The sequence below is a fragment of the Anomalospiza imberbis genome, chromosome Z (genome assembly GCF_031753505.1).
Source record: "Anomalospiza imberbis isolate Cuckoo-Finch-1a 21T00152 chromosome Z, ASM3175350v1, whole genome shotgun sequence".
Lineage (NCBI taxonomy): Eukaryota > Metazoa > Chordata > Aves > Passeriformes > Viduidae > Anomalospiza > Anomalospiza imberbis.
The window spans coordinates 67,511,302-67,539,077 of NC_089721.1; the positions used below are offsets into that span (position 1 = coordinate 67,511,302).

Here is a 27,776-nt window from a genome sequence, read left to right on the forward strand (position 1 = left end):
CAAGCAAATTTAAGAAAGTTGTAGCAATTACTGAAATGGCTTAAACTGTAGAGAGATAAATCAGCCACACAGTTCCCCTAATCCTGATTAATAACTTGCTGATGAAATTTAGAAACTAATTGCTGTTGCCGAGGCCTTCCTTTGAACTGTGTGCTGGATATTAGTCATAGAACCAGAAAGCTACTAACCTCATCTGACAAGCTCCCCACACTGTTACAAAAATGGAAGAAGTTTTTAAAGCGTTGGTTTAGCTCCAAGATCAGCTGCCAGAAAACAAGTTTGGGAAATACAGCTGTATAGGATGTTTTCAACATCTTTTCTCCTTTTATAGCTGAAAATTTGCTTTTATTTACTTGCCAGACCAAATTCCCTTATGTTATAAAACCAGGGCTCTGTATTACTTGGAAATTTCAGCTGGGCTTTATTACCTGGGTACACAAGCAATTGATTTCCAATGCAGTTTGATGACAGAAGGTGGATTTTTAAAACTCCTTTCTCTTACACAGAGCTGTAAATTTCCCACTCTGATCACTGTATCGTACACTTACATGAATCTTCCATGCTGAAATCTAAAGAAGTGCCAAATTTCAGTTCCCTAAATTGATATGATTTGGCAAAAGCTGTAAAATTGATTCAAATGCCCAGTACTAGCAGAAACATGTGAGGGTAACACAGCAAAGGACATTACTAAAAGATTTGTAATAAGGTAAATATTTACTGCTAAAAACAGATCACATTGCTAAAGTACTGCTCATCTACAAACCAGAACATGTCTTAAAAATAAACCTCCTGGCATATGAAGGCACTTTTCAGACATCTGCATTGAATTGAAAGATGATAAGGAAATTGAAGCAGTGAGAAAAACAAACTTTAGACATCATGGTCATTACATAATTTGCCCCAAAGTACCACAGGATCACAGAATGGATTGGGTTGGAAGGGACCACAACAGGGCATCTGGTTCAATCTCCCTGCTCAAGAAGGCTTATCGCAGAGGACATGGCACAGGACTGAGTCCAGACGGTTCTTGAATATCTCCAGTGAGGGAGATTCCACAAGATCTTTCGGAAATCTCCTTCTGTCTCATACTTTTTTACACAGTAACTACATACGGACTGAGGAATTCAAACCCTGTGCTCAAGTTCTCTGGATGCCCATGGGATCAAATCTCGAGTGTCCAGATTTGTCTTTAGATGGAATTGGATAAAACTGGAGGTCAAGAGGCTTTCTGCACTGAAGCGCTGCAAGTACAACAAAGTTAATTGGATCAGAGCATATCAGGATGCCAAGATATTGCTGTAGGCCAGCTCTCCATGCTGGCCAGCAATATGTTGTTCAAGCACTCATTTACAAGAGTCAGGATTTATGAGGAATCTGAAGAATTGATGATAGGATAGAAGAACCAGATTAATATAAGGAACACAGAGTGGTAAGGAATGTAGAGACTAGTCTGAAGTAAAGTCCTACAAATATGGAAGAGAGGCAATTGTTTTAAGGCCTCATGGAAAGATACAAGCAAAGAATAATGTCAATGGCAAGCAAAGAGAAAAGTCAGGGTAATTTTCTTGCCTATCTAGAACAGTCAAACCCTAGAGGCACTTCCTTGACCTCCCTGTTTCTCTCCCCAAATTCAAATACTATCAGATACTCAGGATAATAAAATTAGACCTACAGAGATCACAATGTCCTCATTGTTACAGTTGATCAAAACACTTTATTTTCATTTCTGTATGACTCATCTCCAGGGCTAAAATCCACCAATACTTGGGACACCCTGCTTAGCAAGACTGAACACGCTTTTGCAATGTGAAAGGGAAATCTGATGTTTGTCTTTTTTATAACTGCACCATAAAATTGAAATGGCAAGTTTCGTCAAAGAAGACATGGTTTCTATTGAGCACAACCAATGATTACTCTCTTCTCCCTCTGACAGACAGCATCTGAAAGAATCCTACTCAACACCATCAGATGAAGATGGTCTAGGAAAATAACTTCCCAAGCAGAGACAGAGCTGTGGCAGTGGTTTGTCATGACATACGGCACAGAGAGGCCACTCCTTGTCCTGTTGGTTTTACATACCTCTACACATAAGCCTACATGCAGCAGGAGGTGCTGCACTCTGTAGGCTAAGGTATCTAGATATACTTCAACATATGGGAACTCACCATCAAAACTCTTACAAGCTCCTTCTAGTTAAAATCCTCACTTAACTTTCTTCAGCATGATGATGAAGCCAGGAGTTTTCTTCCAAATAATTTTGTGCTACTGAGGTCATATTGATGTCTTTAGAACCACCCAAATTTCATTAAAGTATCTGGTTTTGCATAAGCAAGAGGAATTTCAGTATTTAGAGGGAAGATGTAAAGAACTGGCCCAGTGAAAAAGAATTAAAAAGCAGTAAGAGTTGAAAACTCCCCAGTTCACCTCTCATGGGTTAATGAAGATGCAGTTCAACAACACACCACAACAAACAGCAGTACATTCTGAAAGGTACAAGATATTCCTGCCCTTCTCTCCCCAAATTACATCTCCCTCAATGACCTCATAGAAGACACTGTAGAGGAAGTTTCTATTCAAAAGATATAGTCAAAGCAATACAAACCTGTGCCACTCAGAGCAAATAGTGAAGGCATACAGTTTGCCAGTCATGGGACACTGGTTCCCATTGACAACAAAAAGAAAATTATCATTAATTATAAATTTAAATTCTCTTCCTTTTTATATGTAAGACCCAAAGAAATATAACATATTTGTGATTCTTGCATCATAGCCCATTCAGATCTATAGAGCAAACAAGAAAATAATACATGAAGTGCCATGTCTATGGCTGCTTAAAGGTATCATTATTTTTTTTAAAAAGCAACATTCTGCTCTAACTGACCCTAATAAACAAACTTAATACTTAACATAAATCAATTAAAGCAAAATGAAATTTGTAATCAAGTTTCACTGCATGGTAAGTAATTTTCTACAAAGAGCTGCAGCCAAGGTATCATACATTCAAAATAGAGAACTCCATATAACTCACATCAAAATACAGAATAAACTATTAGCAAGGCAAATTATTAAGTTATTCTGGTCTGTGCTTTTTCAAAGACTTGTAATACAGCCCCACTGATGAAAAAAAGGGAAGAATTTCTGTGCCAGAATCCAGGAAACTAAAAAATAAACACTCTGAAATTTATTCCATTATTCTCATAAACTAAAACCACATTTGTGTACATTTACAGACTATATAGTTCAATTATTTGCTCTATTTCCTACTGTCAATACTATATTTCTGATGGCTCAAATTTGTCATTCATTCTGCATTCTGTTGTTTGATTGGTTCTTGGGACTGATAAGGCAGAAATACCTAGGGAAAACACAAATGCTCACATGTAACTGAATTTCTTCTACTGATGGTTTTATCTGACACTTGAGCAACTGTGATGTTCCAAAAAGGAAAGCCTGAAAGAGTTTTTTTTAGATGTACCATCAGATATGTCAATCCTCTGTACACCTAATCACATTAGGAAACAACATGTGGTTTCCATATAGGCAAAATCCCTACAAATGCTGCTGCCATATGTGAAGACTTGCAGAGGAACCAGTCAGACTTTTTTGCATTATGTTCAAGTCAGAAGAGAATGCCAGGCACCTCCAGAAGCTGTCTGGACAGTAGTAAGATTGCTTGCCTCTGCTGAATATCCATTTCCCACATTTTTCATGCCTTGAAGTGCTGAACACCACACTTAAAAGACAAACCTCAAGATGTGAACAACAGGAAGTTCTCTGTTTCAGCACAAGACAGAGCTAATTTGCTGATTGTTCTGGATTTGACTTGAGATATCCAGGATAAATTAAGTCTGTGGTAATTTTTGATTATGTATTACTTACCAGTGCCAAAACTCTCCTCACCACAAAGGGAACAACGTCCAGAGTCCATGAGATTAGAAAAATACCTCCATCCAGCTGGTGTCTCATACACAGGAACTTTCATTACTTTTGCAACTCTGGAAAATATACAATAAAACATCACATGATTAGGATTGTGCTTTTTTTACATGTGATCTGAGGTCAGTTGAGGAATATTCTAAGTCTATTACATCTTCTGACAGCTGGGCTAGAAGTAAAAAAATAAAACACAAAACCAAGAACAGATCAACAATACCATTCAAAACTGATCCGTCTCAGCACCTAACTTCAGCCAGAACCTAAGTATGTTTATACATTAAGTGTATTATTTGGAAAATGTAGGATCTCAGTTCAACAGGCTTTACCAGTATCTTTCTCTTCTTACTTACCAAGAAACAGCTAATCTAAGGATGGACAATTTTGTTATACTAATTTTTAATGGAAGTTAAAATATCATGTTGAAGCACCCCCCTTTATAGGTAGTCAAATATCAAAATGCTTGAAAGATACTTTTACTTCTTGTAATGTGTTCAAAGACAAGACAATACAGGAATGCTTCCATTTAGCAGTATGTTCTCTGAAAACCTTTCCTAGCCTCAACTTATTTTCCCTGTCTCCTGGCTCATGTTCAGCTGCTGTCACCAGCACTCCCAGGTCCTTTTCTATGGGGCAGCTTTGCAGCCACTCTGCCCCAGCCTGTGGCACTGCCTGGGGCTGTTGTGACCCAAGGGCAGGACCCAGCACTGGGCCTTGTTGAACCTCACACCATTGGCCTCAGCCCATGATCCAGCCTGTCCAGATCCCTCTGCAGAGCCTTCCTGCCCTCCAGCAGATCAGCACTCCTGCCTGATGGTGGTATCTGTGAACTGACTGAGCTGAATTCTGTCTTCTTATCCAAATGATTGATAAAGATGTTAAACAGGACCAGCACCAGCACTGAGTCCTGGGGAACACTACTAGTGACCAGCCACCAACTGGATTTAGTTCCATTCACCACCATAAGTGGCGGCACCACAGTTCAGCCCTTAAGTATCGTCTCTGAAATTTTTACACTGTTAGCCTGCACTGTAATGTAGTCTCCAAATCAACCTTTCTTTTATGTAAGAATATCAGTTCTCTAAGCTGTCTCCTATTCAGCCTAGGTATTCATATTACATCTAAAATTAGTGATTTTTAAATGAGATAGAGTAAGAATTGCTGATGTTTATTTGAAAAGAGACAAAAATGTTCATGAAGAAAAGGTTATTACCAAAATTTTTAATCCTGAACTTGGATTTCATACCTCTAGTTTAGAGGTAATGGTGGGTACGTACCTCCTTGTGTTTATACAGCACTACATATATTATTAACCCTTAGAAATGCTGTTCCATTAAGGAGGTTTCAGAGGGCATAGCTGAACAAGTTTCTGTCTGGTTGTTCAAAAAATCAAGAACATAAAAGAATTTAATCTCTGTGTGACACTAACTTCAGGCTGAAAACAGGACTGTACTGCCAAAAAAAGAGAAAACAATAAACCAGAAGGCAATATCTAACATGCTGGCAGAGCAAAATCAATTCTCTTAAGGTAGCCTAACAATACAGTGGAATATGTTTGCTAGCAGAAATGTCCCCATATCCTGGTACAGTTTTTGGAGAAAGAAATCCTTCCCCATTTACTTTTCTATATTCCTCTAGCTGGGGAACAAATAGCCTAGGATGGATTTATCCTGACCAGCACTAAAAGCTTCAAGAGGCTGTAGCTGTTTTCAAAGATTTCTATGTACTACATTAGCAAGAAAATACAAATGTTGTTTCTGTTGGCGTGTGGGCTCACTTTGTACAATGTTTATAATACGAATAGTTTATAGTAGGAATATGGCAGATTGTTCCATGCACCTTCTTTATTTCTTGTTGTTTCTGGCTTTTAACAATTCAACAGAGTAAGTAAGTAGAAGTATATTGAAAATTAAGCATATTCCTTATCGACATTTTTCTGAAATAAAGAATCATCACTGGAAGTCTCAAGAAATGCAGAATGTGCCTTTATGCAGCCTATAGACATTCATGGTGAAAAATCACCCCAGAACACATTAAGAGGGTTCCCATGGAAAGTTGTAAAAATTCTCAAATCTGCAGACTGAGAAAAAATATGCTGCATTAGATCAAACACATAATCACACAAAATACAGGAAAACACCCTCAGAGGAAGGAAACTAATATGGGATGGTAAAATTACTAGATCTTCAAAGCCAGGGAAAATAGAGATTAGATGCATAGATGCAAGAAAGGGGAGGGGTTTTTAATGCTCCTACATATACATCTTTCTAAACTAAAAATATGACTGGGTATTCAGTAGAGAAAAAGTAAAAAAAAAAAAATCTTCATATTACTTTTTTTTTCACTCTGTATTTACCAATCTGCTTTTTAATAGACAAAAATCCTAAATCAGAGCTTTCAATCATTGACACAGGAAGAAGCTAAGTATTTTTTTAAAGAAGTTCCAATTGAGACTGGTAGAATTCCTGTGGACCAAAATTTGTAAGTTAGTTTCTGTATTCTGCTGAACTGAACATTTGCAGCACTATTTAATGGAGCATATGGCTTCCTGACAAGCTTGATAGATGCTAGGCAAATAAATGCTTAGGATAAGGGTTTCAGGAACTTGCAACTCTGCAAGAACTGCTGATGAGTCAAAGTAAGGATTTTTATCTTTAATAAATCATAGGTCCATTAATTACATTTTACAATGTTTTTATAAGTACACCTTCACAGAACCATTAAACTAAGACTTTTTAAGCTTCTTTTTAAGTCACTTTTTAAGTTTCTCTTCTTTCTGTGTACTCACACTAGAATCCCCAAATTTGTGGAGTTAGAAATGTAAAGTCAAATAAATGTAAAGAGTTTTGTCTGTATGAGATCGCTTGATGAGAGAGGATAGTACTTCTCTCAGGAAGTGAGTCTTGGAACTGGTACTGCAAGTGGTATTTATCTTGCAGAAGTCTCAGATAACACAGTAAATTTTATATGTCCTTATATATGTATAATGCATAATCAACAAGAAACTGATGTAGCAGTGCACCTGTAAAGGTGATACATCAGGCTCTCAGCTTTCATGTTGTAGGTATTGGCTGTTAAAAGGCCTGATTTAATGGATGGAATATACTTCCAGAGCAATTAAAAATAAAAAGTAGGAAAAAATATGCCCTAAAAATAGGTTCATTTCCCTAGTCTATTTGAAGTAATGACACTCTATTTATGTCTAAACACACAGCTGATATACCTGTGTTTATATGTTCCATGATTATGAACTAATGTTGAAAGAAGACAACAAACCATAGACATTCTGGTTCTTGTCATCTTGGACATTTAATGGGACTGACTTCAAACATTGCACTTGCTTGCCTTCTTTTAGTGTAAGTGCTCACTACCTCAATGAGATTGTACAGTAAAGCTTCTTCCATCTGTGTTTGGCAGTAATTATCCCTTGCTAGACTAGGAAACAGAGTATTTACATTTGGAACCAAACTGAAAGGTAACCTTAGTTATAACCTTAGAGTAACTTTAGTTAGTCTGCCCATATCAGAACTAACAGCATTTATGTTCCCAAGATGCTGAAATACTAATTAAGGAGGAAAAGGTTAAATCAAAGAAGAGTGGACTGTACTTTTTGCAATTACACGTTATTTAAAATTATACTTTGTGAATTTAAAAAAAGCAGGAGCAGATGCTTTTAAATGTGGAGATAACAAAATTAGTGAAAATAGGAATATAAAATATTATACAGTTCCATAGTTAAATTTACCTTCCTACTGTTTCACAGTTTCACTGTAATTTTTATTTTGAAGAGCTAGTCCCACACTACCTATACCGACTGCCCACATTTTTTCAAACATAAGAACATCATACAATGCAATGCTGAAAAGCAGTTTGAATTATTTCATTTCTAGAAAACAGTATAATTGGAGAATTTAGTACCAACACAGAAATGTGAAGCCAATTCTTGAACTCCACAATAAGTCTCACTTAAGTATGAGCGGGACAGCTCATAATAAAGGTACTTATTAACATAATTATAGTCTTCTAATAAAGATTAGAATTTTAAAAAATTTCCTGACAGAAGAAAAAATGTAACAGCTAGTTCTAACATTACTCCCGAAAGACCTAACAGCCTAACATGGAAACCTTTACCAGGAAACTGGACTACTTATTGTACAGCTTCACATCTGAATATCCCAGGTCTTCTTCCTTCATAGCCATCTACATGTCACCTAACTAGGAAAACAGAGGGTACAGGACCCTTGATAGCCCAGATTATTTTCTTTGGAATTCTAAAAATATTAGCCTGCTAAACTGTGTAAAAAAGATTTTCACTTTTATTTAAAAGTGCTAAAGATCCTTGTGATAACTTTCTTTCATTTTTCAGTAGACACAACAGACTATTTTTCACAGATAGGCTCATAAACAAATACCTATGACACCAGCAGAATGACCCTGACTTACATTAACAAGAGTCAGAGGGAAGTTTTCTCCAATCTAATCTCTACAATGCCACAAAACATCCCGATGAATATAAATCATTCAAATACAACAGCCTGCAGCAAGCTGACTTTCTTGTGCCAGTGAAACTCTTGTACCTTCCAAGAACAGATCAGTCAATCAGACAGAATCATCCTGCCAAAGCTGTGATGCCTATTCACCACAAAGATAAAGGTCACAACACTGGGGGAAGAGCTTTCTTTGACCAGTCTCATGAACTTTTACAGATGTAAGTGACTGGCTAGAGTTTTGTATTGTAGGTGAAATGCTGTCTAGGGTAAACTGCAGCACCACTTTCATTCTGGAGTCTGAGCTTGGAGGAAGAAATAGGTATTAATGAAAAAACCACTAGAGAAGCAGCTATAGCATGTCCTTGTCTCTCATTTTCCACCACCTGTAGCTGATATGTGAAAGATGCTAATAGGCACCTGGGTGAACAGGCTTTAAAACACTGGCTAGTGTTCCATGGATACACTTATTTTCAATCCTGCTCCTCTCTGTGGTGCCAGAACTAAGGTAGACAAGGTGCTATAATTCAGAAAACATCACGTCTTCCTCTGCAGAAGGGTAAGCACTGACAGGCACTAACAATCAGGAACTGAAGGAATCTGTGGGACAAATGTGGGCCACTGAAGGATAGTGTGTTGTAGCAGCACTCCAAAGGAGAACAAAGCTCTGTAATGGTTTCTTTCGGAGTTATGGCTATAGGAGGAAAAGGTTTCTCATTAGGTCTTCTAAATCTCTACTTAGCCACTGAAGTAGTCTTTGTTATCTAATCTCCAGCTGATAAAAGCCTCATTTGATTTTAGGTCTGAAGCATATTTTATTTCAAAGACAAGACTATTATTGGACTGACACTAACAGACACTTTTTGTCAAAGCATATTTTATTTTAAAGACAAGACTATTATTTGACTGAAACTAACAGACAATTTTTTTCTTTCTACTTCTGTAGTTTTGCTTCATGCAAAGGATTAAAAATATCTCAATGAGGGATCTGCATCTGATTTATCAAGAAGGTAATTTCTCTAGCTGAAAATAAGTCTTCACACAGTCTAACCTTAGCCTACAAACCTCTGTATCTGATATTTTACTGCCTGAGTTCTGGTCAGAATTTTTTTTCTAACACTCTGGACACTTCTGAGATCAACACAAGTGATTTATGTTTGCCTACATCAATTTTGCTATCCCTTTATTAAAGATATTGGGTTGGCTGTTTTCTAACCACATACTACAGAATTTGTTTTAAGTGTACTTTTAACCAGAACCAAAATTTAATGGTTTCATTCTTTTGCAGCACTCTCTTCAGCATTCAAATTTCTTCTGCAAAAAACACCAAACTGTTTTTGACTTTCTTGACACCATATTCATTGCCTGATTAGTCACCAAGTCTCTATCCCATTCTCACTGCATGGTATTTCCACTTGTTCTCCCTTTGGTCTCTTCTTCCCAGTGCTGGAGAGCTCTTTGCTACTTCATTTTTCAACTTCTGAAGTCTAATTAATCTCACCTTTGGTCAGTTCTCTCTTCATTCTTACTATTTCTTAAGATGCAAGAGTCATTAACCAAACGGTTATAACTTTTTTTTAGTCCCATCTCTAAGTCTTCACTTTTTATCTATGCAACTGCAATAGACTGTGAGAAATTCACAGTAGTAGCAATGACAGCAGGAGCACTGGCACCAACTTTAACATGAAATACATGTTCTGCTTCTGGATGTTTTCACTCTGCCTGCACCACCTTCCCTTAAAAGGTTTCAACTGCATTTTGTGCAAGGAGCAGAACTAAAACAGTCACCTCCCTTATATGGTCAAGTATTACAGTGTTAGTCCTTCCCAGTCTTTTATTTATTAAGCAAAAAGTAGTGGAATGCTGAGCCCTTGCACAGAACACAGATAACCAGGACACACCACTTAGGTAAGATGCAAGCTGTAGTGTCTGGCAGAGAGGCTGTCAGGACCCTACGGCAGTGAAAAAATGGGTAGTAGACAAGTTCCCTTCCTTTTTGCTTTCTAGTATGCTACATCTCACAGAGAACAGTCATAGTAAAAGAAATCAATACAGAAAAAGTATTTAAAAACTTTAACTAAGTTAAATTTAAAAAACTTTAACTAAGAAGCATCTAAAAAAAGTTAGGATTTGTTTTGTTTTCCTTCCTCCCAACCCCTGCAATATTTTAACTAAAATACTTACACAGGTGGAGTAAAGGTATGTTGAACCAAGCTCTGGTGTTCAGGGGTAGTTTCTCTCTTGAAAACTGGCAACTTCAGGTGGATTTTTTTTTGGCTGACAGTAGTCCTGAGTAATGGATTGCTAATAATTGCAGAAATCATCAATAAATTCTAATAAGTACTATGTGAATTCGCTTTCTATCAATGGAGCCTCCTGGCATTCATGTAACCTAAATTGTGTCAATAAACTGTTCCAGTATTTTCTCCTGCCTCTCAGTCTCACATTGGCCTTTCTTTGTTTTTGAAATCTTTCAACAGCAAAAAACTTAAAACTGCTCTAGCAGAAAGACAAAGTCACAGAATCACAGAGTCGCAGAATCATAGGTTGAGCTGGATTGCAAGTGACCTTGAAAATCATCTAGTTCCATGTAAAGATGGAACTAGATGGGATGGGCAAGGATGCCACCCACTAGATCACATTGTTCATAGCCCCATCCAAACCTGGCCTTGGGCACTTCCAGGGATGGGCTGTCCACAGCATCTCCAGGCAACCTGTTTCAGTGCCTCACTACCCTCACAGTGAAGAACATCTCCTAATTTCTAATCTAAATCTCTCATATTTAGTTTGAAAACATTCCTCCTTGTCCTATCACTATGTGTGCATGTGGAAAGCTGCTCTCCATCTTTTCATAAGCCCTCTTTAGGTACAGAAAGGCTCCCTGGAAGTCTCCCCAGAACCTTCTCTTCTACAGGCTGAACAACCACAAGTCTTTCATCCGGTCCTCACAAGAGAGGTGCTTCAGACTTCTGATCACCTTCATTTGGACCTGTTACAACAGGTCCACACCATTCTCATGCTGAGGACCCCAGAATTGGATGCAGCACTGCAAGTGGGATCTCACAACAGCAGAATCCCCTCCCTGACCCTGCTGGCCACCCCTCTTTATGATGCCATGTGGGACCATGTCAGAGGGATAACACAAACTTAAGTATATGACATCTATCAGTCTTCCCTTGTCAGCCACTGTAGTCACTGGATCATACAGGGCCACCAGGCTGGTCAGGCACAATTTGTCCTTAGTAAAGCCATGCTGGCTGCCTTGAATCACCTCCTTGTCTTGCATGTGCCTTAACACTGCTTCCAAGAGGATCTGTCCCATGATCTTCCCAGGCACAGAGGTGAGGCTCACCAGTCTGCAGTTCCCAGTCTTCCTTTCTCCCCTTTTTAAAAACAGGACTGATGTTTCCCTTTTTGTAGTCTCCAGGGACTTTGCCTGACCACCATAACTTTTCAAATATGATGGAGATTGGTTTGGCAAAAATATCATCCAATTCCCTCAGGACCCTTAAGTGTAGCTCATCAGCATTACGGACATGGGCTTATTTAGCTTCATCAAGTGGTCTCATACCTGCCCTTCACTGTCAATGATATGAACTCGACTCCCCCAACCCCCACCTGGAGGTTCAGATACTTGACAGCTGTGGAAAGCCTAACTGCCAGTGAAGACTGAGACGAAGAATTCATTGAGTACCTCAGACTTTTTCATTTCTGTTTTCACCATTCTTCCTTCTCATTTATCATGGCCTTTACTTTTGGCCTTCCTTTTCTGAGCTATGTACTTATAGAATTATTTCTTGTTATTCTTCACATCCCTTGCCAAGTTCCATTCCATGTGTGCCTTAGCTTTCCTGACCCATCCTTATACATCCAATCTGTATCTCTGTACTCTTCCCAGGTCACCTGTCCTGCTTCCATTGGCTATGCACTTCCTTCTTATTCCTCAGCTTGAGAAGCAGATCCTTGCTCAGCCATGCCAGTTTCTGTCTTGCTCTCTTTGATTTTCTGAACACTGTGAAGGAAAGCTCTTGTGCTCAAAGAAAAGTGATCTTAAAGAGTTGCCGGCTATGGACTGCTCTTCAGTCCTTAAGGACAGTTTCCCAGGGGATCACATTCACTAATTATTTAAACAACTGGAAGTTTGCTTTTCTAAAATTCAACATTCAGTCTATGTTCCTTGGCAGGCCCATGTTCCTTGGGATCATGAACTCAACCCAGGCATGGTTGCTACATTCCAGTCAGTCTCTGATCTTAACCACTCTAATGAGCTCATCACTAGCACTAGTCCAGGGCCAGTAATGCTTCTCCTTTGCTCAGTTTAGCTAACAAATCCATGAATACAATCTACCTGGCTTGTGTCTTGTAATACCACAGACACATACAAGCAACTGAGCTACACGGAACTCTTGTTCAGCACAATCACCACCATGCCTAAGGAATATTGTGTGGCAAGTCAGACACTTAGTTTTAAACCTCTAAACCAAACAAATTTAAAACTTAGTATCTCCCTTTGCCCCCTTGAAGTTCACTGGACTTCATCTGTCTTCCTTAGGAATAGACCTGCACCATCGCACAGATGATTAAAGCACTTATCCCAGAACTCAGGCTCCCCAGTAGCCACAGTGAGGCCTCACAGTCAATCGTATTCCTTGTTGCCTGCCACCTGTAGGTCATGGTGTGAACAGACAGCTCCATATTTCACACCATCAAGTTTTCCTACACAAGCTCTGCAACACCTCAGCCAAATGTTACAAGCACCTTGTGCAACACACAAAAAAGCACTCTTAAAAGTACTTGAGACACTTTACAAAATAATGGAAAACTAATTAGTGTTCCAATCCCCACAGGTAACTTTCTGATTCTATCCCAAAGGGTAAAAGTAAAGTCATATGCCTAACTGCATAGTCAGATACAGAGCCAGGGGAGCACTGTAGAACTGAAGTGCATTTGTAAGCAGGTCAACAGCTGCAGCACAGCCCTAATGAAATCTCTGAGAAAGGACTGCAAAAGGCCACTGTCTCTTCCTTACTCCTCAGGGAGTTAAGTGGTCAAAGTAAAAATAGCCAGAACAGCTCCTTGCTGAGTCTGCCTTTGCCTTCAAAACGAATGTGATAATCCTGTCCACTGTGGGCAGGAGGTGCAAGGATACTTTTATGGACATTGTACTCTAGCCTAGTCTAATCTATGACAGAGTGAACTGCCACTGACGCAGAACTCACTGGTGAACAGAATGGTAAAGGCACCTTTAAAAAACACATGAAGCAGATGGCATGCAAAGCTGGGATTTATCACCCCACAACTGCAGGTGCTGCAAATAGGTTACTGTTGTAGTGACCAAGGTATGAAATTACTGCGAGGGTTAAAACTACCAAGTGAATGCAAGCTACACACATGCTATAGTGAGATTGTTACCATCCCATATTTGGGAGCATTATGAGCCATTAAAGAATCTGCTTTCTGGAAAGTTAAATCCCTTTTAGGAATTTACACTGGTGGAGTCCTCATATGCAGGCCTAGGTTTTTAAGGCCTTAAGTACAACTTTGGCTTGTTCTCCTCTGTAATCTGGATGATAATACAGAGTTCTAACAATGAGATTCCATTGGAGAAAACAGTTCTCAGAAGTGCTAAATATTTAATTCAATTTAACTGAAGTTTGTACATATAGAAACTGAGAGCTATCCCTCCTTTTGAGGAAATTCAGCCTTAAAAAAATCCTACTGTGGATTTTATGAGAAGCCCCTCACTTCAGTCATGAAACTGGCCAGTAAGTCTATGGCATCTGCTTCTGCTCAGTAAGAGTATTATGGTATGGATACTGCTGTCAGCTCGAAAGCAGGGTCAAACTACAGAATACACAGTTTCTTGCAGTCTCCAGAAAGTAAAAAAAACATCACAACCTAAACCTATTCTGTCAGCTTTTTAAAAAAATCACAGCACAGATTTTAGCATGGAGCAGATCTTCCAAAAGGAATCAGAAATGGATGCAACTCCTAGACAACAGCCTTTGGTACAATAATAATAAAATGTAATTGAATAAATACTGACTCAGGTGGAGTTTTTCTATGAGCAAAGTTACTAAGGAGCACTGTCTTGTTCATCTCTATTAAATACATTGTTAGGTCAAGCGAAAACCCAACATTCCTGCGTTTTTTTTAAAGAAAAGTTTATTTAATCATAATGAAAAACCCTTAATTTCAAAGGAAATATTTATGCTGTCATTACAAACAATTAAATCAGTGAATTTATTTTTAACTGCTAGAAATTACTCTTAGTTACCTTTTACTAGGAATAAGTGGATTGTAAAATTCTTTTTCCAAACTATTAATAAGTTTAGCCTTTTGAACTTATCACACTACCAACACTTATTTCTTCTTTCTCTTCCATTGAATGTTACAATTCAGAACGGATCTCCTGTGTTTAGAACTAACCCAGGCTGTCAACCTGAATGCCTGTATCTGGACTGAGTATCTGTATCTGAGTTTGCTAAGAGCGTTTATTTTAAGTACAGTATTTATAATAGTGTTCTTTTCTGCTGTGTGTGCAGGAAAACACAGACATGGTAAGATGAGAATAAACAAGAAAGTAGACTAGAAAAAAGCGTCCTGCATTTCTCAGGGGCAGGTCTACAAAGATCACAGCCAAACTTTTTGTGGGAGGACTAGTGATTTAAGTCCTGCTGGATACTCACCCACCTTAGGCACCTTTGACGATTAATAATAAGTGCTACACTGAACAACGGAGCATGGTGCAGGTACCTGTAAGCTCAGGGTGAAGGAGTTAACCTGTTAAGCAGGAAGCAGTCTGGGCCCATCAGTGTGGCACTGTGCCTATGTTGGCTAATCTCCTTCACAGGCCAGGTTTGGTGCTTTGCAGGCACAACAGGCAGTGGGACTCTACAGAACACCTCTGCACTGCCCTGCATAGATACCATGTAAGCATATGGGCTTATCCAGGCTTCCACAAAAGTCACCACACTGCGTGAAGAATGTGTAATTCAGGCTTTGATGAATATGTTATCTTAACTGCAGCAGTGTTCAGAATGTTCACTAGCTTTATGTGATTTCACACTACACTACTGTCCGTGGACATGTAACCCCACCTTCTGAGTTGTGTTCTTCAGCACTTTTCCCCTTCCATATCTTATGTCCTTCTGGCCCAGCTTCAGCATACCACCCACACTGAGATTTATGAAGAGATGCAACCTAGGAGGTTTGTGCTGGGGGATGCTGACTCAGGCACAGAACAGCTTCAATTTCTCCTTTGCAGAACAACAAGTGTTTTGTACAAGGGTTCAGTGCCAGAAAGAAATGAGTAAATAATAAATGGATAAAAATAAAAAACAAGTAAGTAATAAAAAACACAGTACTTTCAATCAGATCTTTTTTTCTATATTCTATACCCATTTATTTTTTTTAATAAACTTCTACAAAAGGCTTTCTTATTTCCATTCAAATATCTAGGGGTTCTCATGAGTCCAAAAGTAAAATGTGCTTAATTACATTGCTTAACTGGTACCGAGAAGAAAATGTCAACTATTTTGCTTTACTGAGTATTAAACACCCATTATAAAGCAACATTAGTTATGTGGACTGTAAGAGCAGTTTCCAATAAATCTGTTAACAAATTGAGTACCTTACAGACAGAAATACCACTCCCTGTGAAGAGGGGAAAAAAATTATGCCAAGGTGAATAGGTCTGTGTATAAATAAAAATAAGTTGGAAGGTTTATTGTTTAAAAAGGAGGGAAGAAGCAATTTCAAAGTACAAAATTGAAGTGTTCATCGTCTTGCTTCTGATTTCTCATGATCGTTTTTCATCTATACAAAAAAACAGGATGCTGTCAACACACTGTATAAACCAAACAATTCTGTACTTTAACATCTAGCTGAGAGGCTTATCTGCACTGAAACTACAGATTGCATGGGTTCCTCCTGCCTAGCCCCTGCAGAGTCCTCCCTTGCCTTTAAACAGAAGTACCAATAGGAAAATTCCAATTTCTACAGGAAAAATTCTAATATTGCACTTAAAGCCCATCAAACCAATTAGCTTGACCAAGTATCAGTCACCACTACTAGCTACTAATTGTAGCTGAGATGGACTTCAAATACTGCAGGAGGAAGGCCAATTTGTCAGACCCACATGAGGAAAGAAAACCTCCTAGAATAAACAGCTACTGAATCTTAAGAAATTAATTTCCTTCACTGAGACTCTACCCATATAGATTCCACTAACTTGGTATCACCTTCCAGCACTCTCCCATTCCACAGGGTAATGTTTAAAAGATTTAAAGATAAATAACTAAGTAAGGAGCATGTAAAACAGCTCTGGGGCATGAGGAGGAACAGGCAGAAGAGAAACACAGTAGACTCCTTGCCCACTTTGCCTCAGGTATGGAAATACTCGTAGACATGCTAATGCATTGCCAAGACTCTCATTCATTAGTAACAAATTTTAATGTTCTGAATGATTCATTTGAAGAATTTCTAGAAAGGTTACTGCCAGGCTTTCCACAACTCTTTCCAGTGAAACAAAGAATTGATTCATCTGATAAAAATGAAAAAAAAAAAACCTATAAAATATGACATGTGGGCCTTGATACATCCTATATTTAATGGTGGCTGTAAAGATAGAAATGGAAGGGTCTGATGGGTTAGTTCAAGCTGCAATTCAGTATCATTACAGTAAATTCAGCAGGACAGTCAAATACATCATTGCAGTGAGCTACAAGAACCTTAATTAGCTCTCTAATTTTGCTGGCTGAGTGATACCCACCACTGTCGGAACTCACCCCTGGTTGGGGTGAGACCATAAAGGTGGAAAAGTCACTCCTCCAACCCGTGTCTCCAAAGAAAGACTCAGTAGTCTTCAGTCGTCCGGTCTCAAGGTAGTTTATTGTATGTTATCTAAAAGATTTCTCCCTGAGCTGCTGCAGTCCGTTCAGCAGTCAGGCAAGGGCACACCCTGACACCCAGGGGGCTGGTGCCCTCTTTTATATCATACATTACGTATTAGATGTTTACAGTTTTCCCCCAATGCCCATCACCTATATTGAACAGTGACTTTGTACTCTAAACCAATCTGTGAGTGTTAACATCACCAAGAACATGGAGGTTAGGATGAAGAAAGAGGACAGGGCACACCCAAATCCCTCCATCTTAGAACTTCTGACCCCCATGTACAAAACTCAGACCCCTCTGTACAAGGCCTAAAACCCCCCTGTACAGCACTCAAAAACTCTTCCTTTCACTTTGTGACTACTTCTACTATAATATCTAAACCTTTGTGATTTCTTGTTCGTCCTGCAAGGTTGGTAAATTGTTCCATGGATCAGGTTCAAAGCCACAGGGGTCTGTGGCTGCATTCCAGGGTCTCAAATGCTTCTGACCTGGGCCTGGAACATCCAAGAGTGTCCAAGGGACATTCTGGGTTCCGACACACCACAAAGACAATTTCTGCAAAGAAGCAAAGTCAGATTGAAACTGGACAAGGAGCATACAGCTCACGGTCTGGTAATGATGTTAGTAAAATCCTCTAAATTGGCAAAAGCAAGAATGAATCAATCATCTTAAGTATTTCTAAATGCTTAAGGAGGAGAAAAACAAACCTTATTTGTACAGAGATTTGACAAAAATAAGCAAATAGAACTTTAGTTGTACCTAATAGGGAGTTGATTTATTTGAACAATAGAAAGTACTCTTAGAAATCTATAAGCTCACAGCAGTGCTCCTGAGACCACATTAATCTGATTTTAGACAACAATTTCTTGTGTTTCTGAAGAACAAATTACTCAATATTATTTTAACTAGGAAGGGTGTAAAATTAGCTCTTGATTCTGGAAACCTCAAGACCTCATAGCTGGTGTGGACCACTGCCCAAGGGCTAAAAACCATGCTGACTGGCCCACAAAGGAGCTATCCTTACAGTCCCGTCATGTTCCATCTTCTCTAAGAAATCAATTTGCACTTGGGAGGAAAGATAATGAGAAAAAATATGACACTGGATGATTGCAGAGATAAAACAACTCAGCAGACTACTCCAGCACTGAGTGATCAGCCAGTCAGGAGCATATCCTAAAGAACTTAATTCTACAGTTTACAAAGAGAGGTCTGACTAAGCTAATTTCCTAATACAACTCAGCAGTAATTTTATGGAGACATTTGCTCTATCTATATTATTCCTCTCTGGAATCACAGAAGGACTTTGCAAGCCAGTCAAACCATCCATAACTACACATACCATACCTCAGATCCACAGTACCAAATGAAATAAACAAAAAAGAGCACTTTTAAGGAAATGTACAGACTATGGCTTAGTTCATTCTGTAATATTCTGGCAACCTCATGATGTTGCATTAATGGTAATAAATGCTACTTGGACAGGGAAATTATAGTAATTTTCATCAACAACAAAGCCCATACTTCTTCTCATAGACAAATGATGCAATAGATAAAAGTGATGAAAACACAAAAATTCTCACTGGGTTCCCAGTCAAACCAGCTAGGATAAAAAACTATTTATGCATTACAGTTGCAAACAATATATATGGGCAACATATCTTCTCTTTAACATAAGCTACACACCCCTCTACATAGAATACACAAGTTTGTGAAAATGCTATAGTTGCCTTTCAAATGTACGTTTCCACAAACCCAAACTTACAAGTAACTTCCAACAAAATGTGTTGGAGCAACTAATGTTGTTTCCAACTGTTTCTCTTGGTTACAAATGAACTGGAAAGCTTTGCACTAGATGCAGTCTGTGTAACTCTTTCTTATTAGGGGGTTGTTTTCCTCAGTGCGTGGGATGTTAACAGGTGTACTCATCATAAAGTTCCACACCAAATGCTGTCTCATTTTGCTTTAGTCATCAGTTTGAGATTCAGATCCAAAATGCATAATTTCTCACCCTCTTCTGCAAATGTTTCAAGAGTCAACTCCCAAAGGAAGTATAACCTTCAGGACAGCGTGCCTGTGACTCCACGTCTTATGAAAACCTCATTGTCCTTTTCACACAAGCTCTAATAGAATGATTAAAAACAGCTGTTGACATATACAGTCTTCAGCTATGGCTGGGCTAGAAGTAAGACAAAAGCAAGAGACAAAAGCTGCTTTGCCACAGACAACTAGCAAATACACACACTTCTGTGACTAAAATGAGAGAGATATGTGCTTTGGCAGCAACATACTCCAATAGAATTTTGTCTTTCACATAATAAAACCAGCTGGCACAGTGCTCTGAGTCCTTGTGAGGTGAAATTAGAATCGTAAAATATCTCAAGTTGGAAAGGACCTATAAGGATCACCAAGTCCAACTCCCTGCTCCTCACACAATGACCTAACAATTAACCATATGACTGAGATCACTGTGCAGATGCTCCTTGAACTCTGACAGACTTGGGGCTGCAACCACTTCCCTGGAAAGCCTGTTCCAGTGACAAACTGCACACATATGTACTGCATAACCACAGAGAATGAGGTTTGATTGCAGAGTTCACAGTAGTAATGAAAAAAAGTCCAACCAGCTGGAAAGCATGCAGCCATGCTCTCCAGATGTATTGCAGTAATCCCTAGGGTTATTCATGCCCTTCCTGGCTGAGATACAAGAACCACTTTTCATTATTATTTCAGCATTCATGTGCTTATAGAGTAAGTTAACTCCTCATCATCAGGACAAAGAGAATGCCAAGTGATCAGATATGATGACTTCTAGCATTCTGTGAACTTTTACAAAACAAATGTAATTCCTTTAAAAATTCCAAGTTTATTTTAGCCTCCTAATTCTGCCATGACTAAGCAGCAGGAAGATTAAGCCCTGTTCTAGAAAAGACACTGTCCACTTCTTTGATGGCAACAACTGACTTAGTATTAGACAGCCTGTCTCTGCCCCATTCCCATCTGCATGGCCTGTGATGAGCTAAGCACAGTGTGCAAAAGCAGGGTTTTTTGAACATACATACAGAAAAACAGCTGTCATTTCTGTGCTGTAGTACCCTGTGTTAACAGCCTGACTTGTTGACGGTGTCCTGAGTAAGACAGGAGACCAATCTTCTTAATGTATGGAAATAACAGAAACAAACAAAAAGGCTGATTAAAGCAAGCTGGTCCCCAGAAAATGAAACTTATCTAAGAATATAAGAAACACTCAAGCACAAAATGACACAAATGAATTTTATTAGTGGACCTCATCTCATTAAGGAAGAACTTTGTGTTTAGTGCAACAATGAAATATCAGCCAGGTCTGTAAGGAACACAGACTACAGAAAAACAAAAAAATCCAAAAGCATGAACAAGGAAAAAACAATACTTAAAGCCAGTTCCCCACTGTTAAACACCATTCTAGTCCCAAGTCCTTCACAGTCACTGCTGCATACAGAACCCATGGGTTTTTCAGCATACAAAGGTCTATGAAGGCAAGGATAAATGCTTTGTAAGTTTTCTAATTCTATAGCAACTTTCAGGAAGATTTTATTACACCAGAGAAGAAAACTGGCATGATGAATTATAAGGTGTAATAAAGAGGTATTCTCCTTATGCTCTTCTGCAGATACTTAATGAGGTGAATAACATCATAACTAAAGACTGGCAAGACCCAGGGTCTCTTTCAGGATATGCAACAATCTTATTAACTAAGCACAGGGAAAATACCCTCCATTAACTCAGGAGTACAAGTCTCATATTCATTAGCCTTTCCTGGCTTACTACAGTGAGGTCAGCTGGTTCACTGTGCCTATGCTCATTGACAAAAGATGTGAATATATCTACTACACATTACAAAACTCTGTATTGACTGTGATTCAAATTGGGTTACCAGTACTCTGAATTATCTGAATAATAGAGAAAGAATGGCTTTAGGTACATATCAGAAGTTACTGATTGCCTCCCCAGTTGCTTCTTCACCTCCCAAGTACTATAATACTACTTCCATCCTCTCATGCAGAGACAGCAGGATAGCTCAGAAAATGATCAGGACACAAAAAAATGCAGTTTCTCCAGATGGCCAGTTCCTTGGTTTTGAAGAAAAAAAATAATATAAGGTAACATAATTTTTTTTTCTATAAAACACCTTGCTGCTACATAGTAACTGCAAGAGTGCAAAGGTGCAGGCAAGCTCAACAATCTTGGTGGTGTAAGGGCTTTCCAGCAAAGGTCTTTTCATAAGGACACAGTACTGTAACTTAGATTGGAAGTGACCATGGAAGGTCTCTTGTCCAAACTCCTGGACACAAAATTTGCTTCTTTCAAATTTCTTTGCCTCTTGTCCTTTCACCATGCACAGCTGAGAAGTGCCTGGCTCCAGCTTCTCAACAACCACTCTCCGTAGGTTTGGGCAGCTGTTGTTAGGTCCCACCAGAGAAGCTGTCCTTCTCCAGGCTGAATACAGTTCCCCAGCCTCTCCTCTTAGGGCCTGTGCTCCAGCCCCGCTCTGTGTTGGTGATCCTATGCTGAACTCACTCCACTTTACTGATGTTTTTCCTATAGTAGGGACCCCAAACCAAACAAAAAACAAAATCTGGGAGTGGTTTCACACATGATAAGCAGGGAATGATAACTTCCCTCACTCTCTGCACCACTCTCTGCACCACTTTCTTACTCTTACAGCCCAGAGTGTCACTGGCTTCTTCTGATTCCAGAGCACACAACTTCTCAGACAACTGTCCCCCAGGATGCTGGCCTGTAGCTGCAGAGCTGCTCCTCAGTTCCTCTGCTGCAGTCGGCATCACTGTAGGGCTCTGCCTTTCTGAGGGCGTGGTTTGTCGCTGCTGAATTTCATTAGGTCTTTGCCATCCATTCCTGCCAGTTGTCCAGGTTCCTGTGACAGTATCAAGAACAGTGTGGCCAGCAGGGCCAGGGCAGAGATCATCCTCCTGTATTCCTCACTGGTGAGGCTGCAGCTAAATATTATGTCAATTTTTGGGCCATTCACTTCAAAAAGGATTTTGAGGTTCTGGAACATGTCCAGAGAAGGGCAACAAGGTTCGTGAAGGATCTAGTAAACATGTCACATAAGGAATGTCTGAGGCATCTGCATTTGTTTAGTCTATAAAAAAGAAGGCTCAGGGGAGACCTAATCACCCTCTACAATTTCTCTGCAAGGAGGTTGTTATTTGGTGGGGGTTGGTCTCTTCTACTGTGCCTACAGTGAGAGGACAAAGGAAATGGCCTTAAGCTAAGATAGAGGATATTCAGATTAGATACTAGAAAAACATTTTTCACTGTTACAGTGCTCAGGCACTGAAACAGGTTGCCCATGGAAGTGGTGGAGTCACTATCCCTATATACGTTCAAGAGGTGTCTGGATCTTGTGATAGGTTTAGTGGTTTAGGGGCAACAGTGGCAGGCAGTACCAGGTGAGTGGCTGGACTGGATGATATTGTAGGTCTCTTCCACCTTGATGATTCTATGACCACTGGCTCTGCTCTCCAGCATATCAACGGGCACCACACACACAATTTGGTGTCATCTACAAAATGGGTTTGTGTGTTCTCCATCTCCTTCTTCAGACCACTGACAAGTATGTTAAACAGGACAGGTCACAGAACAGACCCCTACAGTACCTCACTTTTTACCAGTTTTTACCAATTGCCCATGAGTCTGAGCATCAAACCAGACTTTTATCTACCTAGCTCTCCACCCTTTATATTCAAATATAAAGTCCTGAGTTGGATACAAGAATAGCATGGGACAGCTTCAAAAGCCTTGCTAAGACGGCAGTAAATTACAACTACTATCTAACACCATCAATAGATTCCATCGTTTCATCAGCCAGGCAATCAGGTTGGTGAGACATGATTTATTCTAGTAGCTCCCTAATGATGCCATTTAGATTTAGATTGCCTGGCTTACACCAGTTTTCCCTTCTCTCTCTCGCAAACTGTTCAGTAGATTTTAGAGACTGAAAATTAGTAAGTGCTCTTATTGGTTGTAGGACTTATCTGGGAAGGGAAAGGAAGAAAGCAGTTTCACAAGTACATTATAGTGCTCATAGAAAAAAAATACAGAAAGAAGAAGAAAGTATAGTATGCCTTAGGTATAGACTGTTACTACAGAATCAAAGAATTGTTGATGTTGAAAAGATTTTCAGCCTCTTTCATTTCCCCCACAAAAGGAAACAGGAGACAATGATTCTTCTCCTTCAAAATTAATATAACAATTCAAGTGATTATTACTTAAAGTAAGATCTAGTCTAACAGGACTCTCAAGCTTCTTAAAATAATTTTAAGTTCCCTGGCTGTGCCAGTCTTATAGGGATCTTCAAAACGCACAGAATGTAAAGAACCATTAATTTTCCTCTTGATTTCTATGCAACCTAAGAAGATTATACTTTAATACACTCTAGAAGTAGAATTTTAGATACATTGTTTTGAAATTCTGTGCCAGAAAATTTTTCTTTTAAATCAGCAGGAAGCGTTCTCCATGAAGGTCACCCATTAACAAAAAAAAATCCTTTGATGGGAGAGGTTACTCTAAGGTTGATACCAGCTGTGCTTTCTAGCTTGGACAAAACATGTTCAGACATGCTGATATACCAGGGAGCCTTTCTACGCTGAAGCATATAATAAGATGGCATAAAACCTGAAAGAAAAGGGCCCTTTAAATTTTAAGTAGTCACAAAGTCTTCTGTAACTTTGTGATTTGGATGCAAAATTCCTCAGACTGTTTTAATTGCAACACTTTTAGACTTTTTAACAGGACATTTGTAGGAATTCCTGCTGTTTATTCATAGCCATATATGTTTTGAGATGTAAGACATGAGGCACTAAGAATCTGTTACTTTCTGTTACCCACCATCAATCTACTGCACACTGCCTGCTCCAGGCATTTTGCAATGCATTTCCTTTTTTCAGATAGTTTTTCAGATACAGCACATTAAGCTTAGACAAAAGTCTCTTTGTTTGTGAAAACTACAAATACACATACTTCTGAACAGGAGTCAATCAAGGTTACAAAACATACTTATTTCTCACCAAGCACCAAATCTTCATCTCTCTAACTCTGGTTGACAAATGGACTTAATTCTCAGCCAAAGATTAAGCTGGAAACAGAGCATTGCATAGTTTTCAACTCATCTTTTCTTCTTAAATAAAGAAAGCTTTCAAATCACCTTTATGTATTCAGTCCTGCAAGTTTCACATTGCACAACCAATGAACCTAGTCATTTTAACTTAAGCAGCTATAGCAGTCCACTCCATACACAGGCCAGAATCCAGCTACCTTTGTGTAAGAGTAAGAGCTGTGTGTTGTGTCAAGCTGCTATGCAGCCTGCCATTCTCAATAAGGAACAGCTGCCTTCAGGCCCAGAACTGGCCATGGAATCCCTCTCAGATCCTAAAGCTAAAAGCCATGGGATTGCTTCGCTTCTCTTGCTATTAATCAATAAAGGACAACTTAGATATTCAGATATGGCTAAAATATCAGTATCCTACTGATATTTCACAGGATAGGACACCAACATGTTTTCTGTCCTTTTCTTCACATGCAGCCACTGAAGAACAGAAGATTAATTCTCTCCTGTAAGTATCAAGAGCATGCAATAGATTGATGTATACTCATTCTTATCTTTCACTGAAAAAGCATTTTGAGTATCCAACTGCCATTGTCCTGTAAAGTGTTGAGAATAAACATTTACCTCATACAAATTTAAAATGCAGCCTGTCATGACTTCAGCATGTTTTGACCAGTGCAGGCTAGGATAAAGAAACACTGGATAGTCAAGCATATGGTGGGTTTGCAACAGTCAAATAAGCCACATTATAGTAAAGCATAACAAATCCACCATCAAAGAAAACATAAAGACCAAGACAACTCCCTAAGGATATCTTTGAAAATGTTTGCAATGATAAATTACCTCCTTAAAAAAACATTCAGGGACGAAAGGATAGCAGCTACATTACAAGCACATTGTAGAGAGGCACAGCTATAGAAAGAACATTAGTGCCTTGTAATGATAGTTGGTTTTTCCTCCACAAGTCTTCTCAAACATGTCATGTTTGTGTAAATAAGACATTTAGCTGTAGAACATATTTGAAAGCTGATACAGAAAAAACCCTATTTTTTTTTACTATATATACAAGTATACAAAGGATTTATATGGACACTTTTAATATTGCAATGTTAATTTAGAAGTTACAAATCCTAAACACCTTTCCAATCACAGTGCTCCCCAACTTTATATTACATTTCAAACATGTTAAATTATAATCATGAAGGTTTTATGCAGTTGTCCTTCCACAGCATTCCAGAACACAAATTGTCCTTCTGCTCTAATTTAAAAACTGCTTGTATGTGACATGCACTAAGTTTGACAGAGGTGTCTTAAAAATTCACAGTGAGCCTATTTCAGATAAGAGACAGTGAGACTGAATTATCCTGCTGAAGAAAGATAAAAGGAGTAAGGTCATGGCTGGCATAACTGGAACAAAGCACAATCACAAAGTGAATGCAGTATGAACCATGTAGAAAGACATATTTATGACTTGGAGAAGCCTTTATGTTGAAAATATCCCTTAAACTCAATAGTACAGGGTGTCCATGCAGAGAAAAATAAGCACACAGTACCTATCCTGCTTCTGGCACAAACTTTTTCAGATGAGCAACATAGAAGAAATGCACAAGAAAAAACAGACAAAAAAATCTATGCAGGATTTGTATCTTAAGAATTCAAGGAAATAATGACAAAGGCACAAGTGGGATGTGGTGTGTTGTGGCCTGAGGTATATATTTGAAGAAAAAGAGGAGACACTGAGTGGGAAGGAAGTGGGATAAGAGGAACAGGGGAAGAACATGGAAATGTGGAAGATAAGAGAGAGAACAAAGATAGATGAAAATAAAGGAAGTGTTTAGCAAAAGAAGAAAAGAAATCAAATGTGTAAAAACAAGAGGGAGGGAGGGAGGTTTGGACTTCATGATCTTATTGTCTTTTCTGACCTAAATGTTTCTATGACATAAGCAAAGCTTCTTGGTGTGCTTCGGACAAAATGGACCACATTCTAAAGCACAATGTTTCTTGCTGCCAGGGGCAGCCTCCTTAAGGCAGATTGGTTAGAGCTCATAGCATCGTTGCCCTCCATTACTACAGGACATAAACAAGCCAGAACATTTATTGTCACCACAGCCCCCCTTAAAAGCTGTCTCTAGATGATCAGACAACAAACAGACAATCAGCAGACAGAACACTGATGTGTCGAAGTTGCATTAAGAGATAGGCTCCCAGATGTAAAATGGCAAGGTACAGCGCAGTAAGGTGCTTAGCTTTGCCCAGGCTAAGTGTAATGAAAGCACTTACATGCTGTTGAAAGACCCTTGCTGTTGAAACAACCTATCAGATGCTAGTCTGAGAATACACTAGTATTCTCTCAGAAACCCATTTCTCCAGTACCATCTTGGCTGTTATTTTATACACACACCCAACTTCGTATTTCCTACAGAAACTATTTTTATTCACCCTCGTGATTCTCATTTTGTACACTGTTAGCTAACATCTCAGTATTTCATTTCCTTTCCTGTTATGCAGGCATCAGATAAATCAGAATACAAGGATATGAAACAATAATAGTTTTTTGAACAGGGAATACAGGTTCACATTCCCCAAAACAAAAAGAACACCAGTCTATGAGTACATATTGCCAGAGAATTGATGTCTGGAGACTTACTGCCACAATCCTGTTGATGTTGGAGCATATTAAAGCAGATGTTTCCTGTCAAGTGTTATCCTCTCCCTACAGTACATACTAGTATATTCCATCAGTCACTTCAAGCAAACACATGCAACACTGGTTAAATATTTTGAGTGAATTCTCTTGTAAGTCACTGCTCCATTTGTTAATGCCATATTCCTAAGCAACATTTAGAGTCCTTTGGATTATCGCTTCCTTCTTTTTAAGTTTAAGAACGCCCTTTGAAAAAGTCTTAAGCAACACATTATAAACAAAAGTGAAAAAGGAACAGATTTTCTAAATCCTAAAGTTACTGTGCATATTTCTTTTTCTATAATAGAGCTAAGGGAAAGCTCCAGTTCAATCATTTAGGCTAAACTGTAGCCACACAATATGGACACACCATAAAAAGAGGTGGTTTTCATTTGCTGTCTAGCAAAGACTTCAGGTAAGATCTCCATTACCTCAGAAAACAGTAGCCAAGTGGACAGGAATTGATCCAGCTCCCCAACAGGAAAGCCACTTTTATTAACAAGGTTCAGAAGCAGGCCAAAGCTCAGTGAACATCCAAGGAAGGTGTCTATGATACTTCTTAGAGTGTCCTAATCCATGCAGTCAGCCCACACACACCCATCCAAGGACAGATAAGTGGCTATGGAGAGCTTATGGGTCAGGATAAAGGGAGAGCAGTGACCAGAAACAT

The 27,776-nt window shown here is 38.9% G+C and overlaps 1 protein-coding gene across 1 annotated transcript in view; it reads right to left on the reverse strand.

Annotated features, from left to right (window-relative positions):
• Nucleotides 1-27,776, reverse strand: part of PGM5 (phosphoglucomutase 5) — a 68,379-nt gene that overhangs the window by 21,118 nt on the left and 19,485 nt on the right. Inside the window, exon 7 of the mRNA XM_068177475.1 lies at nucleotides 3,880-3,995. Coding sequence (XP_068033576.1) covers nucleotides 3,880-3,995 — 116 coding nt within the window. The remainder of the gene's footprint in view (nucleotides 1-3,879; nucleotides 3,996-27,776) is intronic.